Below are 19807 nucleotides of genomic sequence, written 5' to 3' on the forward strand. Positions count from 1 at the left end.
AATAGTTTTCCTATTTGGGGAAAAAGGGGCGGGGGGGGGGAGCCAAGGGGTGCTAGGGAGTAAAATAGAGAGCCCATTTAAAATATAGCAGAATTAAAGACCTGTCATGTTTTGCTGCCATTGGGAAATTGACTATGTGAACAATAGATTCTTGGTGTGTTCTCTGTGTGTGGGGCTATGCTATTAAAATAATTTTGTACCATATTCTTCTCAGTAATAATTAATAAGAACTACAAATTCCTTCCCTAACCTTATCCTTTAAATTTATCAACTCAAGAGGTTCTGTTGAGTCCTGACCTTCATGCCTCCTTCTAGGGATTCCCAACTGCCTAAAGCATTCTTGCAGTTCTATCTGATCTGTCAACAACTTTTAATACCAGCATTTTTGGGGATTCTGTTATCCTGTGAAATTTAATCTCACCTATTTAAGCTTGCAGAAAGTTCTGGAGGGAATTATTAACAGATTTTCCCTCATCTTCTTAGAGGACAGTGCTGAATGATTGGCTGGTTTCCCTAAGGACCCATGGCTGAGCAGTGCTAGTTTGTCAGTAGCATCCTATTTAGCATGTGTGTGAGGCCACAAGGGAGACTGAAAGACATTTGCAATCAGAATTACATCAATATGCTGGTGATGCCTCCATATCTTCATTTCATCAAACCTTATATCCTGTAGCATTAATGCTTTCTTAACTAAGATGGAAAGTGCCCCCAAACAGCACACTGCTTATGGCTCTAATTAGACAGCTGGAAACTACATTGATGATACACTAGAGTAGTGGATCAGCAGCCTCAGCATCACCAGTGAACTTGTTAAAAATGCAAATTCTCAGGCCCATCCCACAGCTACTAAATCAGAAATTGGGACCAGGGCCCAGCAAGTTGTGTTGAACAAGCCCTCCAGGTGATTCTGATGCACACTGAAGTAAGAAAACCACTGCATTAGAGAAACGGGATGTGCTTGTCACTGCAGAACCTATTAGTAGTGCCTCCTAACTTAGTAGATTAAAACATTTCTGGATCTAATTATATGGTTCTTTGTTACTAACCATGTAACAATTCCTTGTTAAGTCTAACTGGCCTAGGTAATAATTCATATTTGCCACTAAATGATGGGAAAACTTTATATTGTTCTGTATTTCCCTCCCCATTCAAAAATCATTTGAGAATTAGACCACAGCTTTGGATATATACATGCTGACATGCCTGACAGAGAGGCCTTTTGCCAACAGACAAATTATGTTATTTCCAAATTCCATCAAAGAGCCAAAGCCCAATAAACAATATACATATTTGAGAAAAACTCTAAATATCAATCTTCATTGACTTCAAAGAAACCAGTGTGATTGCAGTTTGTGTGTACTGGGGGTAGAAAGCATAGGAGGAATTGAAGAAATACCAAGAAATTGGGTTTGATATTAAATTCTTCGTATAGGTTGAAAATTTGTCTGAGAACATTCTTTCAAAACCTGTATCTTGAAGTAGATGATACTGACTTACCAGTTTCATAAGTGCTAGCACTGCCATGTCTTGGGCCTCTTTGATGTATACCAAATCAAGTAATTACATTTATCTAACTTGGAAACCATGAGCCTTTTTAATGCTAGAAGCCCTGGTTGCTTATTCTCTCCAGAAAACATTCATTCCACAATTATTTGTTGAACACTTTTTATGTGGAATCCATTGTGCTAGGCAGGGGAAGAAAAAAGTGATGATCATGGCACCGTTCTCATAGAGCTCACAGCTCAGTAGTTTTAAGACCATGTAAACATTTTAGTTTCTTGTAAGCTAATAATAAACATCCAAACATTTGTTCTTCTAGTTTTAATTAAGCTCCAGATCCGCTTGAGTTCCACTAAGCTCAACTGCAGGCATAAGACAAGTTATCCCACCAACCCATCGCTTCCTCCCAATACTTTGATAAACACAGTTCATCCCAACAAGCTTTGGCCTTCTGACTGAGCCATGCCTGGACCCTGATCCTTTCCTTCCTATAATCCAGCCGCTTTAACAATTAGCCCCTGAATAGCCTCCCTGCTTCTGACCCAATCCCCCATAGTCAATTATCAGTAGAGCAGTCCTTTTAAAATTTAACTCAGATCTTGATGTTTGTCTGCTCAAAACAGTTCAGTTGTTTCCTCTTTCACTCAGTAAAAACTAAAGACCTTATGGACACTTACAAGACCTCACCACATACCGCCACATACTATCCTCTCATACTCTGTTCCAGTTATGCTGACTTTTTTTTTTTCTATTCCTAGAAGTCCAAAAGCCTTCCTCAGTCAAGGGTGAATGCATTAACCTTGACATGGAAACTTTTTCTCTCAAATGTCTACATTCCCTCAATGTTTTCATCTCTATCCCCAAAGTCATCATATTAGAGAGGCATTCCTGGGCCACTCCTTTTAAAATGGCAAGTCCTGGGCTTCCCTGGTGGCGCAGTGGTTGAGAATCCGCCTGCCGATGCAGGGGACACGGGTTCGTGCCCCGGTCCGGAAAGATCCCACATGCCGCAGAGCGGCTGGGCCCGTGAGCCATGGCCACTGAGCCTGCGCGTCCGGAGCCCGTGCTCCGCAACGGGAGAGGCCACAACAGTGAGAGGACTGCGTACCGCAAAAAAATAAATAAATAAATAAATAAATAAAATAAAATGGCAAGTCCTGTCTCCTCTTCCACCATAGCCCCTCCCCAAATTCACACTTTGTTTACTCCTATTTCAACTATTTTCTCCATTGCATTAACCACTGTTCAACATACATTTATGTGACAATTTATTTGTTTGGTTGAGTGTCTTTCCTTACTAGGTATGAGCTCCATGAGGGCAAGAATTTCTATCTGACGTGTTCACTGCTGTATTCCAATTGCCTAAAGCAGTGCTTGATACACAGTGGATGCTCAATAAATGTAGGTTGATTAAACAAACAAAAAACAAACAAGCAAACAAAACTTCTACCTTCTCAAGTAATTAATTATCTGGTCTCTTTTTGTGTGTCTATGTGTGTTCTACTTATGCAGAAGAAATAGCCACTACTCATTTCTAGTGACCCTTGCCAATGGATGATGACTATAATATAAAGCATGAAGTAAACTGACATTGCCATTCAGGGGTGTCTTCCCTTCCAACTTTCAAGATGCAGCCTTTCATAATGAAAACTTCTCTGACTTTAGATTTAGAAAAATAAGAGTTAAAATATTTAGTTCAAAACATATTGCTCAAGCACTTATTCTTTGCTGAGGTCCTATGCTATGCATGAGGATACAAAGATGAATCAAATTAGCTTCTGTTTTTTTATCTTAGGCAAGTCACTTTACTCCAGTACGGCTGTTTTCCTTTTATTTGTACCATAATAAGTTTGTACTAACTGATACCTAAAATGGTGCTCCAGAGAGGGTGTGGAGAAAAGGGAACCCTCTTGCACTGTTGGTGGGAATGGAAATTGATACAGCCACTATGGAGAACAGTATGGAGGTTCCTATAAATTAAATAAATAAATAATAAGTAAAATAAAATGGTGCTCCAGAAAAAAAGCTCCTATGATTACAAGACTATCTCCACCTTGGATTTTGGAAAAGTCTGAAGGGTAGAGTGGATGGAGAAAAACCTGGAGGATAAAGTTGACATTTTTAACTCAGTCATGAACCAGTGGTGACTCTGATATTTTAGTGAGATTGTGACAAATTACCTATTGACTACAGTTATAATCCTTTCCTAGAATAGAGACTCCAAATATGTTCAGGCATTCTAAAGCAAATCAAATTCATAATACTGATTTGGATAAAATGAGTAATTTATCTTTCTATAAATACATTTGGTTCTTGTTCTCAGAACTAATACCCTTTATAAGGCATTATCTTCCTTAACGTTAAAATTTGAGAAGTCTGTGGTACATGTACCCAGCTGATGTTTCACCCAAGATTAGTCACCAGTCACCTGTTAGAATGAAATGATTTTAAATCTGTCATTTTTAGTAAGTTAACTAATTATTAATTCTAAGTAATGCTTACATTAGAGCTCTTTTAAGAAATAAATGGAAATCTCTTCATTCTACTGCCTTCATAGCAGAATGAATTAACTATAAGTATTATATATATCTATATATAGATATAGATAGATAGATATAGATATAGATATCTTTGAATGCAGCTTGTAAATTTGACTTATGGAAAATTCCGAATGTCTCTAATTACCACATTCTCCTAATTAATATCCATATATTTTGTGAAGAGTATCTAGTATTTGGATATGCAAGACTTAACACATTCCACTGTTACTAGTTAAATACAGTACCTTTCAAAGATATTAACCCTGAGAATACAATACACAAGAAGCACTTGTGTATTGACAAAGATAAACTTCTCATTGTATCCAAATCAGTATTATAAAATAATTTTCTTTTACTTTGAATGTCTGTACTAGAAAAAGCAACTATGGGTAACCCAGAAATTTTTAAATGTGCATCTCACAATCTGAAGAACATTCTAATGATTTAAACTAGGAGAATGCACATTAAGTTTTACATCTTCTAAAATTTGTTGCATGACAACTCCATATTTTCTGATGGTTCCATTTTACCTCCTCAGGGACAGCTCTTATATGAACAAAGCCTTTTCTGAAGACGATGAACACTCGGCGGGCTCCACAACGTAAAGCAGATGTTGCACAGTCGAAAGCTGTGTCTCCAGCTCCGAGTACAATCACGGCTCCCCGTATCGATGGCAATGGAGAGTGACAGGCACACATTCCTGAATGATGAAAGGAAAACCCCATTTTCAAGTAGAGAAACCATTTCTGCATGACAGCTCAAAAGATACTTGTACTCAAAGCAGTGTAAAATTGCATCTTGCAGTTTGCGAGGATGGAGTGTCACTATCAAATTATTCTGCTTCACTGAAAGACAGTTTTATTCCCACTTTAAAGATATGCTCATACATGTAATTTCATAGTCAATACCTTTAACTTCTTTTTTGCCTTCTAGAAGGATAGCTATAACACATTTTGAAGAGTTTGGGTCATAATAAACTGGAATCAATCAATTTAAACTCTCTGTCAAAGTTGTGATATGTATTTTTAACTTATTGTCATTAAATTTGTTTGTTAGAAGAAAAAAAGTGATCCTTGTGATCCGAGTTAATAATTTGCAGTATTTCATTAAAACCTTTTATTTAGAAATCATCTTATAAGATTTCTAACATACAGCCCTGCTGTATAGTATATTTAGTAAATTTTGAAAATTAACATGCTGAATATGTTCCCTTTAGGTAACTGAAGAATTTCTGAGAACTATTTTCTTGAAATAGTTAAAATAAAACTTTCTCCCTTTTACTGCTTTTTTCCTGGTTTTGTTTGTAAAACTGAGCAATAAAAGAAATATGACTCTCCAAGTGAACATTTCTCAACAGCATTTATATGAATATTTGATGTCCACATGAAGATTCTTTAAAAAGTAAAATGCAGGTGTTCGCTATGTATTAGGCAGCTCTGTATTATTGGATTAAATAAAACTGTTGACAAGATAAATTACTATAATTTTTGAAATGGCACCACAGATAGCATAATCATTTTGCTTGAAAGAGTTTGTATTTGGGATTACATAATTAGCCTTTTGTAATTCTCAAATACATGCTACGTGTACAATGATCTTCCCTAGCAAGCATCGTGTTCTCTTGGAAGGAAGAGGATGAAGATGTTATATAACTTTAGCTGTAAAGTTCTACAGATTGATCTAAGAGAGAAAGTTTCTTATCTTTTTCAATTTTAGGAGAATAAATGTAGATTCTTATCTTTTCCATATGTAATTGATGTTAGAATATCTGAAGTTCAGAATTCTTTAAAAATACATATTTAAAGGAGTTTGACTATCGGGTTTTAGGGAATATATTATAGCTTCTTTAACACTAAGACGATGACTCTAGCCCAGTCAAAGCAGAGGACAGGCATAGCTTCCAGTTGTTCTTCCTTTGGTGTGTGAAGTGATTTCACACAGAGACTAGGTATTAGGGTATCCATCAAAGTGTTTTGTTTTAATTTCATAAAACTGTGGTTCAAGAAGAGACTGAATCTTTCTGCTGGTGTGGATACAAATCATGGAAGACATGATCACTTGTCCTATTTTAAACAAAAAAATAAAACAGTTCCCAAAGTGAAGTTCCTGCCTTTTCTTTTAAGAACATCTTCTGATGTTTGTTAAGGACACTCTTATTTTCAAGCAACTTTTCATAATGCAGTTTAGACCTGTATACAACACAGTGAAAAATCCTTATGATGATGTTTGATTGGGAGGATGGACAAATAGATGATTCTGGCTAACAGTAATGTCAGATTTTTTTTTTTTCATTTTACATTGGTGTTATAAAAGGATGAACTGGAGATCTGGACAATTTCCTACTGAGCCTGGACTTAATATATATTCATAATACACATAACAACATAGGTAACATTAGGAACAGAAGACAGTATGTGATACCTGCTTTACTGCTTTTGGCTACAAGTGGCAGAAAGTCTTTGGATGTATAAAACCCCTGGTCCTGTGTCAGGCCTTGGAAGATGTGATCCTTTTTGGGTTCTGGCAAACCTAAGTAAAAATATTGATAAAATGTCATTAGAAGGAGGGGTGACTTTTCCTACTGACTATTAGAAAGAAAGTAGAAAGCTGTAATCATTAAGATAATGTGGTTCTTAGAGGAAAAAAATCTATAAGCAAATTAACATAAAAGAATGTACATAACACAATGTAACAGACCTCAGAGTATACCTTTAATACATAACTAAGAATACATCATAAATCACACGTTCATGTGCACATGTACATATACAGAGACATGGATACTCACATACTGTGTTAAGGGGAAAATCAGGTTATATTCTTTCCTCATGTCATAAATAAAAATAAATTTCTGGTGTATTAAAGTGTTAAATATAAAAAATTCATCACAAAACCTAAAAGAAAATATGGATATATGTTTATCTAGTTCCTGAATATGGAAGGTCTTTCTAAGGGGGTGGGGGGAGACTAAAAAATTTTGAAGGAAAAAAAAGTATTTTACCACAAAAATTCAGCTAGTTTTACACTTCAAAAATATTATAAACAAATTAAATGCCAAGTGATTAGCTAGAAGAATATTTTAACAAATAAAATGTCTTTTCTACATAAAGACATTTCTCAGTTTTAATGAGGAACATATTAACTTTTCAATAGAAGCATAAACAAAGGGTAACAAAAATTGGGATAACAAAAAACATAGTTTATAAGCACCAAAAATCTTAAGTGCCCTAGTAATTTAAGAACTGCAAGTTAAAACAATGAGATATGATTTCTCCTCTATTAAAAAGTAAAGGGTTTAAGAAAATTACACTATATGGCAAGGTTAAAGATGAGATTTGTTATGCTCTTTTGGTAGAAATTTGGTAGAAACTGGTGCCTAATTCTAAAAAACAGGTTTGAATCTATCATAAGAAAATACTAAGACATGCAAATAAAGGTTTGATGTACAAAAATGGTCAGTGCAAAAAAAGATAAGAGAGAGACAGAAAGGGTGGAGGAATATCAAAATGCCAACAGAATGAATAATCCAGTTTTACTTTAAGAGATGAAAAACATGACAGAACAAAATGCAGCCATTAAAACAAACATTTGAAAAATGTGGTAACAGATTGTAGTCAAAATACAGTGTTAAATAAACTAGCAGGACACAAAACACTGTGTATAGTATGATTTAAGTTTTATAAAAATATATAAACTATATAATCTGAACAGTAATCATTTCTGGTGGTGGAACTGTGGATATTCTGGGTTTTCAAAAATTATTTCCTTATTTTCCAAATGTTCTATAACATGCATGTATCAACTAGTTAGGAAATAATTGCCAACATTTTGAAAAGAATATGAATAGCTGGTTAAAATGTTTTCAAACTATAAATGAAGCAAATCTGATAGCTTTCACCCCACTACAGGAAAGCTTTTCATCTCAATTCCATAAGGGGGAAATTTATAGCTTAATGTTATTTACTATCCAAATCTCAGTCTACCAATAGGCCATTCCAGAGAAATAGGAGTTTATTTCATAGTTAAATGAAAGCCAATGGTAGCTGCTGGTAGACACACAGAGTAAAAAGCATGGCCCAGGAGATGAGTTTTGTTGTGTGCGATAAGGTTGATACTGTATCTGACCTGAAAACTGAAGGTGCTGGTGGATTGAGTGCATAGCCAGCAATAAACCACTGCTGTCCCTTCAAATTAAATCAAACATTTTTCTTTCCTGTCTAGCACCTCTTTCATTTCCTCCTTCCGCAAAAGATTTGCCCTTTGTTTTTAGGTTCTTTTAAGACCATTTTTTTAAAATTATTTTAATTATCTAAGAAAGTTAGGCAAGTCATTTGACTGATCTTTGCTCTGGCTTCTCTATAAACAAAACGGGGATAATTTTATTTCTTCATTTTCTGACACGGAGGAATATCCCTTAGTCTATTTGTAACATGGAAACTATTACATAAATGTGTGGTTATATATATTAATGTAATTCTTTTCGAAGGACTGAGATGGGGGTGGTTACAGTTACATAAATATAGCTGAATATGTACTTGAAGATTCTAATGACAAAACAATTTTTCTTGAAAGCTGTTAAAAGATGATTGTAGTTTAAGCTACATTTGATTAGTCAAACCAACATGTGTCATTTTATATATATATATAAAATATATATATTTAAATAATAAGGACCTGTCTCCCCTTTCATATTACTATACTATAGAGACTGCATATGTTCTATGGTACTTCATTTTCCCATTTTCCTGTTAAAAAAACACAACAAGGAAAACAATGTGAAGGGTTTTGCAATTTCAAGGTGATGTGGTAAGGAAAAACCTTTAAGACAGATCAAAAACAAAGCACAGAGAATATAAGTGGTGGACAAGAATTCTACAGTTTCTGGTAATGAAGTCCAAGATCCTTCCTTTACTAATCCCTAATCTGAGCTTTTTCATTACTTGCCATGGCTAAGGTAAAAGGGAGATTTACATCTGTGCTTATTTTCTATAGACCCACTGCTAAAATAACTGTTATATAAAGAAATGCAAGGCATTCGTATTAAACACACCACCTGACCCATAGAGATGATGTTTTCTCTCCTGCAAGAATTATTTCACAAGAAAAAAGCTTTGGTAAAATTTAAATTTCATTTTTTCACTTGAATCATACATTGACAAGGACAACTGAGTTTCCTGTGCTTTCACCCCACTCTGCATTTATCACTATAATGAATTTAACATTTACTGGGTCAGATTCTCCCTGTAAATGTTCAAGAGGGCACCAGCTAAACGTTCTGACCTATAGATACTGGCTTGAGGCCAGGAAAAACGAGCCAGTAACTGGATGGGATGATTATGATTGGGTTATCTCTGCAGCCTATTTAGCCACACCTCAAGTCATGCTCACTTTTAGATTCCCAGTGTCCACGGAGCGCTTCTCCCCTACCTGGGTGGCAGATCATCTATTAGGACCATGTATCTGAAGCCCTGCTCACATACTCTTTGGCAGTCCAGCCCAGCTGGCAGAAGTACCCTATTCTCTGCTAACTATGATGCTGCTGGGTGATTAGGAACAGGGTCTTTGTCATCAGACAGAGTTTGGTGTGAGTTCTACCTCTCCCATTTATCTGATTGTGATCTTCTGTAAGTTCTATGACAGTTAGTTTTATGTGTACATAGCTAAGTACACACATCAAATTATCCAATCAAACACTAATCCAGGTATTACTGTGAAGGCACTTTAGAGATGTGGTTAACATCTATAATCAATTGATTTTAAGTAAAGGAGATTACCTCAATAATCTGGATAAGCTTCATCCAATCAGTCCAAAGGTCTTAAGAAAAAATTGAGGTTTCCTTAAGGAAGAAGAAATTTTGTCTGTCTGCTGGCCTGGCCTACAGATTTTAGATTTGACAGCTCCCGCAACTGCATAAGCCAATTCCTTGAAATAAATCATACCACTCAATCTATCTATCTATCTGTTTATCTATTTATCTATTTTATATATCTCTTAAAGGCTTTATCTTTCTAGAGAGCCCTGAAACAATTAATTAATTGCTCTGATCTTCTACCTCTGCATTTCTAAAACAGAGATAATAATTATATTTCTCTTCTCTCATAGATGTGTCTATCTATTTATCTATCCATACATATATATATAAAGCATTGGGACCTGGCACATAGTGAATGCTCAATAAACACTATCTATTAATATTATGATAGGTTTATTATTCTGTAGTTTATAATTTTTATTTCAAATTCCACATCTCGTGTCAAGGAAGAATAAATCTTAAATCAAAGTAAAGTATTAAAACCTTAGCAAATTTAAACAAAGTGCTACAAAAGAAGAAAAATGAAGCAACCGTAAGTGAAATATGAAAGATAATGAAACTTGCAAATACCCATCTATCAAAGGAAGATTTCCCTGAGAGTAGGTGGCATATTAATAAATAAGGTATGTGTCTATACCAGGATGGTTTCAAAATGACACCGAAATGACTTTTTAATTCACCTTTCAGTGGGAAGAAGGAGGTTTATGAATAAAGAGGAATTGACAAAGATTTGAAAAACAAAACAGCTCAGGGTAATATCCATATAGTGTTCTTTGTCTTTCAAGAAGGCCAGATAGTTTCTTTGTTCCCCTAGAATAGTTACTGAAGTTTTTGGTGTTTCAGCACGCATTTATACAAAGGTATACAATGGAACACCTTCTTAAGACGTACTGAAAGATTATCATTTTCAAGTTCTCCAAAAAGAAAAGAAAGAAATAAAATGTTGCTTATACTACAGAAAATCTAACTTAACAGGTATTGATTACTTATAGGCAGTGTTTTAAGTGCCTGACATATAGGTAGGTGATTTTTATATACTAACTCATTTGATTCTCAAAACAACTCTAAAAGACAACTCGCATTACTATCTGCATTTTAGATATGAGAAAACTGAGGCACATAAAGATTAAGTAACTTTGCTGAAGGTCATAGAACAAGTAAGTAGTAATGCCAATTTCTAACCTGGATGGTCTGGCTGTAGAGTATATGCTTTAACTTCAAAATGCTGCCTTTGCCATGTATAAGGTTATAATTAAACCCTGTTATAATGTGTTGCTACATAACAAGTGATGTCCAAAGTAATCATTCAACGTATATGTATTCAGTTTCACTTTAAGGCTATGGATACGCATACAACACAGAATGTTCCAATCTAGTGGTAGAGAAAAGACTGGCTGCTTCTCTGGGCTGCATCTTTGTTTTGCGATTCTTTTCTCTAGCACAATTCCTCTCTAAAATGTCTTCCTTCTTAACTGCATTCCCCTTGGGTATCTGCTGGTTATTTTTCAATATTTGATATTCTTTGAAATCTGTATCTTTGCTTTGTTTCCAAAGCACCTCCCTCTGAAACAACTACAGAATATACAACAGCAGTGTATTTAGTAAATTCTTTGTACTCATATTAAGTTCTGCACAACTTCAATTAACATTAACAAGATACTAAATATTCTGTTTTGTGTTATCATCTAGTAAGTAATAGATGAGGAATAAGTTTCTAAGGCTCAGTCTTCATAGCTACTGTAGGACGTGTTTAAGAATTTCTCAGATTTTATAATGTCTGCATGTGTTACTTTACTGGGTCAACTCATTCAGTGTTAATTGAATTGAGCAACAATTTGTGTGACGCCTCTCATTCTTGAAGGCATTCACTTGAATGACAGCTAAGCCGTCATGCGGAAGATGGTGATCAGACAGACATGTCACGGGAGACAGCCTCACACATCCCACAGAAGTGGAGAAGACAGCACAGAACGTTGTGAGACTGCCTCAGGTTCCTGGCTTACGGAAATGGGCAATGTTCTAGTATTCTGAACTCTCTCTGCAGGTATACTGTCTTGTTATTTCACACGAGTGCTTTTTCAATAAGAAGATTTTAGTAGACATATAAAATCCCTCTGATTATGTCCTACTGTCAAGTTTACTGGCTGAGCACAGCAAAATGTAGTTGATGGCAAATGTCCTAAGTTTTTCACTTTTCCAAGTACTTTTGTGTCAGAGATTTTGCTGTCTTCTCAAAGAAGAAAGCACGTTGTTGTGATCTCAATCCTCATTGCTAAGCCTGGTTTGGGGAATGGTGCTGCATGAGGAAGAATATTAACATGTGAAGATTAAACATGGATTCATTAAACAAACCCTCACTAAGGGACACGAGGCTATCTACCACAGCTATGCAGTTGTGTCTTTGTAAGAAATGTCCCTGTGTAACCATTGTTTTTCTTTACTTTTGTTTATTAAGTCTTTTTAAAATATCTTAATGCCAACTGACTTATTTCTATCATTTGTAAATACAGCGTACTGAATAAGAGTGAAAGCTCTAAGTCAGACTTTCTGTGTTAAAATTCTCATTCTAGCTCTTACTAGCCATTGACCTTGGGCAAGTAAATTACCCTTTCTGGGCAGCAGCAGCCTCATCATAGGATTGTTAGGAGAGTAAAATGAAAACAATGTATGTAAAGCTCTTTGCATAGATGTGAAATAAACGTTTCCTTTTATTTGCATTCTCTCCCTAAAAGCCTTTGTTTGATATAATGAAAGGACACATTCAGATAGACATAAATTAAATGTTCATCTAATCCATCATATTCACAATTCACACTGTTGCACATTTAAGCGGTCAGCGTTGGACAGATTGGTTAGAATGAAAGGCTGTGGTAAGACAAGGGTATTCCTCTAACTTCATTCATTCTACAGACTACAATGGACGCAAACCATACTGCTTCAAGACCAGGAAATAGCAAGGTTAAGACCCTCTATTGGTTAAGGCATCATTCAAATTGCAGCAGTTAGTTAACATCCTGCCTCAGAGACCACTGACCTAGGAGTCTGGAGAATTGGGTTCTAGTCTCATTATATCCCCTTTCTAGCTGTACTTGGGTAAAATTACCTTTAATACTGTGGCTGTCAAATTCCTTTATTTTATCTAATTATGTTTTATTAAGCTATAATTGACATATATTAGTTTCAGGTGTACAACATAAAGATTCAGTATTTGTATATATTGCAGAATGATTACCACAGTAAATCGAGCTAACTGCCTTGATTGGAACGAAGATATCTCTGACTTATGTACAGGGTTGCTCTGAAATGAGGTGGAAAAGTACACATAAAAGCACTCTGGTAAATCTAAAACAACATTCAAATGTAAATCATTATTACTGTCTTGGGTAAAATATAAAAACTATGGAAAATAAAGACTCACATTATAAAAGATTCATAGTATACACTTTCACAAACAGAAGATACTGCAATTAATCATAAGAAGATATTTAAATGGCTGTACATAGATATGTAAATGTAGGTATAACTCATAAATACATGTATTATGGATATATGTGTTTATATACTTACTAGAAAAGGTAAACTATTTTGATATCAAGCCCAAACAGTTGAGATTACAATATGGAAATAAAATATTCCTTTCAAGGGCCTAAGCATTCCACAATTTCACAATGGATTATAAAGTTCTTCATCTGTCACTTAAAGATCACTTATATGACTCAAAGGATTTACTTCCAAGGGAAAACAGTGCCGTAAGGGTTATCATTCTAAGATCTATATATGGATTAGAAAGAGAACAGATCAATGATGCCCTATTGTGATTCTTTTCTCAATAAAACTCCCCATCTTTTTCTGACAACCCACTGTAAATGTGTTTAGCTCTTGGGTGTTAAGACTGAATTCAGAAAGAGTGGAGTGATTCAATATAACACATATGAAATCAGATCACCATATATCACAATAGTATTCATTTCATTGATTTTTCAAATCCCCAATAAATATCTGTTCTGTATAACTGCTGTCTAGTCTCTCTCTATATATGACCACAAGCATTAATTGTATGGATCACATAATTCGTTAGAGCATAACAAGATGAAGACTCTTAAAAAATGTTATGAATGAAATCACCATCTCAAATCATATTTTTTCCCATTACACAAGGTACTTTTCTATACAGAAACATATAACAATAATGACATCCAGACCTAAGAGGAGTAAAGAACACTCATACAATTTTGAAAATCGGAGAGACGCTGAACTAAGATCTTCTTTTTGTATTTAATTATGAAAACAGTATAATTTTAAAAGCATTGGAGAAGAGAGTAAAGTAAACAAATGTAATAATTCCTATGAAGTTACAAACGTATTTCAGTTTGCTTCTATGATTTCATGTAGAAAATATGTATAAGTTCTATTATACCAACGAGATCAGTTCATAAAATTTCATATTAGAGCTTAATATCAGGCTCCAATTTAGAGTTTTCATGGGTGACAGAAAATATAAACATATTAATAAAGCAATGTGTTCACAAGATCAACACATGTGAAGTAAATTGAATCTAAGTGGTTAAAATTCTTCTAGAGGATTTTTAATCTGTAATAAAATATCTAGCCATTTCATATAACAAAATGAGAATAAGATTCACTATGCATTTGTAGTCTCATAATTTTTACTCCTTTTACACATGTGGAAAAAACAGAGAGAGAGAGAGACCTTATTTTAATTAATAAAATATTGTCCAAGAACTCAAAGACAGATAAAATATCCTTGAGTGTTTTCTACTTTCCTGATAAATAACTTCTATATTCAGGATCCACCTTATCTATTGTTCTTTCTATATAAAGGGACATATGAAGGAATCAAAACAACAAAATCCTGGACCAAAAAAAAGAAGCTGAACTATTTTTCTTTATATTTTTGTAATCCAATTTTCTTGTAATTAGCAGAAGTTATTTTACTAATTAAAATTTAATTTTAATATAAAAATAAGATCTCATTAAAATCCCTCTTCTAGAAAACATGTTAACGTAATTTTCTTTTTCTGTCACAAAATTATACATATCCCTTTGATTTTTGGTATTATTTATTAAAGTGTGCTTTATCTCTTGGGCTTTTTCTATTTGTTTTCCTCCCTTCTCTTTTCTCTGTTTCTCATTCTCATTTGGCTTTTGCTATAAAACAATTTCCTTAAATTTTAATCCTCACATCATGAAGTAAGGGTAAGCAAAAAAATTCAAAGAATATGCCTCAGGCGAAGATTTTTTTTTCTTAATGACTGGAATTCTTAGATGGTGTTAGAAAATTACTATTTAGCACTATGTAAGTATACTATATTCCAAAGTAAAGAAATCATTAATAATAAAATACTAAAAAGGAACAGTTATATTACAAAATAAATCTACCAGGCTTACAAAGAAAACAAATGTGCTACAGCTACCTGCTGTGGAGATGAGGCAGTAATCTCAACAGCAGGAAATAAAAGAGAAGAGAGGAGAAAAATACAAAAGCACAGACATTAAAAAAGTAATTAAAACACTTATCTCCATCGACATACATTACGGAAAAAACCCTCAACCAACCACCTAAAACCATACTTTATTGAACTGCACAGCTGGAAACAGCATTAAAGCTGCCACCGTAAACACACATTCTGTAGAAGGGAGAACACCCCTTTAAAAATGTAATCTCAAAAGTATTACTAATGTGTTAATCACCAGTAAATGTACCATACATTCATTGTATTGTATTAGCTACTTTCTCAAAGGTATTTATTAATTGTACTTCTAAAATTTTTACTCAAATAAATTCTTAAATATACGTACTGGTAACCTCTTTATTTGTAATCGTTCTAATGAATTTTACAGCTATATTGTGAGGCTAAAGTATTCTGTATATCAAAAACTTTATGTAAAAAATTTTAATATAACATGCATTTATAATTGGTAATGCAGTTAAACTGTTTTCTTTAAAGCCAAACTAATCTTTGCTATAGTACTGAAATAAAAAGAGTGAAACACAATGCAAGAGTTGAGGTCATGGATTAAAACTGAAATGAAAGCTAAGAATCATTCTGAATTACCCAAGTATGCTCTGGCCTTCAGAGCTCTGCAAAGTGAAACAATACAAGTCTGAGGAAGCAAATGGCAGGCCTTAAAATAAAGACCATGCACCAAATGTGCTTGGTAACTCTCTCAGCTGCCGAAACTTGTTTCTGCATCTACCTGATTCTCCCCAGGCATGTCTGTGAAACAATGGAGAGCTGCCTGATTCAGAATCAAAAGACTTCTAATGGACTCCTGACCTTTACTTTTTAGCTATTAGCTATAAGCTCATGCCTAAGTCATTAAATTTTAAACCTCAGTTTTCTCATCTTTAAAATTAGAAGAATTACAAAATGCATTTCCTTATAGAACTGTTATGTGGACAAGTAAGCATAGTACAGCTCTATATTGCTGAAACAACTTAAATTTACACATAGAAAATATAGATATTGGTTTTGCTACAATATAATTCTTTTACCTTTTAATTATGCATTTTGTTCTTTACTCAAATGATACATTTCTGTACAAATTTATTTATCTTATTCTAAGTCACTGCTATGGTTTTTATAAATCTTACAAGAAAATACTTATCTTAGTAGATTTTTTTAAAGAAATGTGTATGCAATAAGAAAAATATTAAATTATTTCAATGATTAAATATACTTGGAATGTGCTCAGTATTACTGATGCATTGCTGAGTTAGAGTCTTGAAACTAGAATACTTTTCTAGGAATTCAGAAAATTCCACAAAGTAATCACTTTCCAAAGACACTCTTGATGGATAGACATGGTCAACCATTTCAGAAACATATGGTTGACCTTGAACCTCAGTTTGTTCATCCACAAAATAGGCAGATTATCTAGAAACCGAATTCTGAAACTTGCCTGTGATTTTCAAGGAATCCAAGACTATGAAAACGTATCTTTGTACATGTGTACATTTTATAGTGTATGTGTACAGAGGGTCTATACCTTTCATTATACCCCCTACGGAGCCTGTGACTCAAAAATGGTTAAAGAATCACATTGACTAAGATTAATTCAACTATACCATACCACTTATCCAGCTGCCATTCCAAGAGCATGGAGTGTGGTCTCAAATGCCAAAATGCAATGTAATTATCCACACCTGACAACTGTTACACATCATGAATAAATACCATTTTATATAAGACTTTGTAAATATATTAAGGTCTGGTAAAATAAAGTTGTAGTTTTGATGTCAGACATAACTATGTTCATGTTATTACTCCACTGTATATTGGCTGTATAACCTGCATAATCACAGTTACTTAAATTTCAAGTCTCCATTTCCTTATCTATGAAATCAGGTAAATTAATTTAGATAATATATCTCAATAATATGATAAATGCTTACCACAGTGACTAGCATGTGGTAAATACTAGTAAATGAATTGGCTTTTATGTATTTTAACTTCCAAAATCCTATTACTTTCATACTTGTACCTTCCTTGATATTTTTCTTTCTTAACACTTACATAATTTTAATATAAAACACCACAACAACCACCAAAACTACAGATAATTTTAAAAACTTAATGCCAATTGAAATTTCCTTTGATATTGGTGATTAACCATATAAAACTTGGCAGATTCAATGTATATTCACTACATATCCAGTTCTGAAATTTCTGTTACTTAAAAAAGCCAAGCAAAACTACAGTCTACCCTGTTCAACTTTCAACTTTGGATACTAGTTGTGTTTTTTAATTGTTATTAAGATAAGATGGAAATAGAAATTTTGGATGTTTCATTTATTTAAGCACTTATTCATTAATACCTATTGAGTGCCTACTGTACTTGGGATACAGAGGAACTTGGGATATACAGAGATGAATAGCTTCCAATCTAGTGGGAGAAGAACATATAACCAGAAATAGAAGAAAGCAAGATAAGTGCTGTGACAAACGGATGCATAGGTAAGTGCCAGGAGCCCTTACAAAACACAGTTCACCTCAGCTGGTGACAATGATACTTATGCTCAGTCTTGAAAGATGAATGTTTCCCATGGTAGAAAAAGAAAGAGGAAGAATGAGCAGCATATACAAAGGTGTGAAGGGGTAAGAGTTCAATCTGAATGAAACTAGGGTGTGGTCAGGGGAGCAGATAGGAGAGAAGGAATAGCAACATTTGAAATTGACAGATAAGCAGGCCCCGGACCATAAAAGGCCATGCAAGCCACACCAAGGAGTTTGGATTTTACCCAGAGAAAACACTGCAGAGAAATGATACAGTCAGCTTTGTATATTAACAAGGACAAACTGGTAGCAGTATGTAGACCTGGTTTGCAGACAGTGAGAATGAAGGAACTAGATCATGTAAGGGGATGCTGCATAAATCCGGATAAGACAGGAACACTAACCTTGTACTTCTCAACCTGGATTATTAGTAACCTCCACTAACATGGCATTACAGGGAGTGTCCACAGCCTTAGTACAAACACAGCCTACTTTCCTGGGTCAACAATTTCAATCAAAGATAAGTACTTTAAATTATGGTGTTTATATTAAGACAAAAATGGAGATGCTGAGGAATGAAATGCAAATTTTGAATAAAATTTTACTACTTCAAAGAAATTCTGTATATGGGATTTGAAACTGTGCCTCTGGATTCCTTAGAGGTATGTTTTCACTTTCTTCTCCTATTACAGTAACTTTAATGGGGAAAAAAAAAAAAAGATTGATTCACACTAAGATACCGACAGTGGGGATACATACAGGAGAATAAAAACATATCCTGAAGGTCTTTAAGGGTTAATTTCATGGGATTTGGCACCTCGTGGTTGAAAAGTGTAGAGAGAAAGGAAGGGTCACGGCTGAGCCTCGGCTTCCTGTTTCGGTGGGTTCCTCAACAGTGGTGTGCTTGACTGTGGCCCAGGACAGTGGAAGAGGAGCAGAAGATGCTAGGGCAACAGTATTGTTCCACTTCGAACATATTTAACGGAGCGTGGGATATCCAGTAAAGTCATTCTACAGATAATTAACAAGTAAAATTTCAAGGCTGAAGCTCATGAGAGAAATCTGGTCTGGACCAAGAGATCTGAAAAGTATCAGCAAAGAGATTGTACTGGAAGCCATGAATGCTAATGAGCTAATCCTGAGGAAAAGAAAGCCAACAGTTGAGCCCTAGATAACATAACAACATTTAAAGGAAGAAAGAGGAAAAGGAGCCCAAACAGAAATTGAGGAGGGGTCAGTCAGTCATGAGAGGCAGGAGAAAGCAGTATGCTGAAAGCCAAGAGAAGAGAGGTATCAGTTCAGACTTTATAGATCTATATACATGTATATATATATATCTCCAGTGCATAAAAATGTACCAAGAAACAGGTGTTTAAAGAGTACTTTTGATTTTAGGACTCATCCTTCTTGAATTTTAAGTATAGTGCAAGGTCACTTTTATTTTGGAAATAAAAGCATTAATTAATTAATTGTTTTTGGAGATAATATAGCTAAAGATTTATTGAGAGGGAACATAAAAGAGGACAAAAACAACAAAATAGAAATATATGTATTGTAGCTATGAAAATCAATTTAAATGAGGCAAATCAGAAGAGGAAGAGGAAACAGGATAAACCCTATACTGACACCCACACTGCAAGGTATTCTAGTGGTAATGCCTGCCAAAGTATGAAAAGATTTTGCTAGAAGAGAAACATAACACATGCCTTTCTAGGAATCAGTATCAGTGGAGAACATATTCATACTAAAATGCATTCTTAAGAAGAATTAGTCAACAATGGCAACTCTGCATTAATTAAATTCTGAACGAATAACAGAAAATGGATGTAGCTTAGCTTGTATAATATTTGTTTGATTAAAAACTGCCTTTAGGGGCTTCCCTGGTGGCACAGTTTTTTGAGTCCGCCTGCCGATGCAGGGGACACGGGTTCGTGCC

The 19807-nt window shown here is 34.5% G+C and overlaps 1 protein-coding gene across 1 annotated transcript in view; it reads right to left on the reverse strand.

Moving 5' to 3' along the window:
• Positions 1–19807, reverse strand: part of DPYD (dihydropyrimidine dehydrogenase) — a 793614-nt gene that overhangs the window by 449532 nt on the left and 324275 nt on the right. Inside the window, exons 9-10 of the mRNA XM_024751225.1 lie at positions 6462–6569; positions 4571–4740 (exon numbers count right to left, since the gene is read on the reverse strand). Coding sequence (XP_024606993.1) covers positions 4571–4740; positions 6462–6569 — 278 coding nt within the window. The remainder of the gene's footprint in view (positions 1–4570; positions 4741–6461; positions 6570–19807) is intronic.

Source organism: Neophocaena asiaeorientalis, unplaced genomic scaffold, assembly GCF_003031525.2.
Source record: "Neophocaena asiaeorientalis asiaeorientalis breed wild unplaced genomic scaffold, Neophocaena_asiaeorientalis_V1.1 scaffold147, whole genome shotgun sequence".
NCBI classification, from domain to species: domain Eukaryota; kingdom Metazoa; phylum Chordata; class Mammalia; order Artiodactyla; family Phocoenidae; genus Neophocaena; species Neophocaena asiaeorientalis.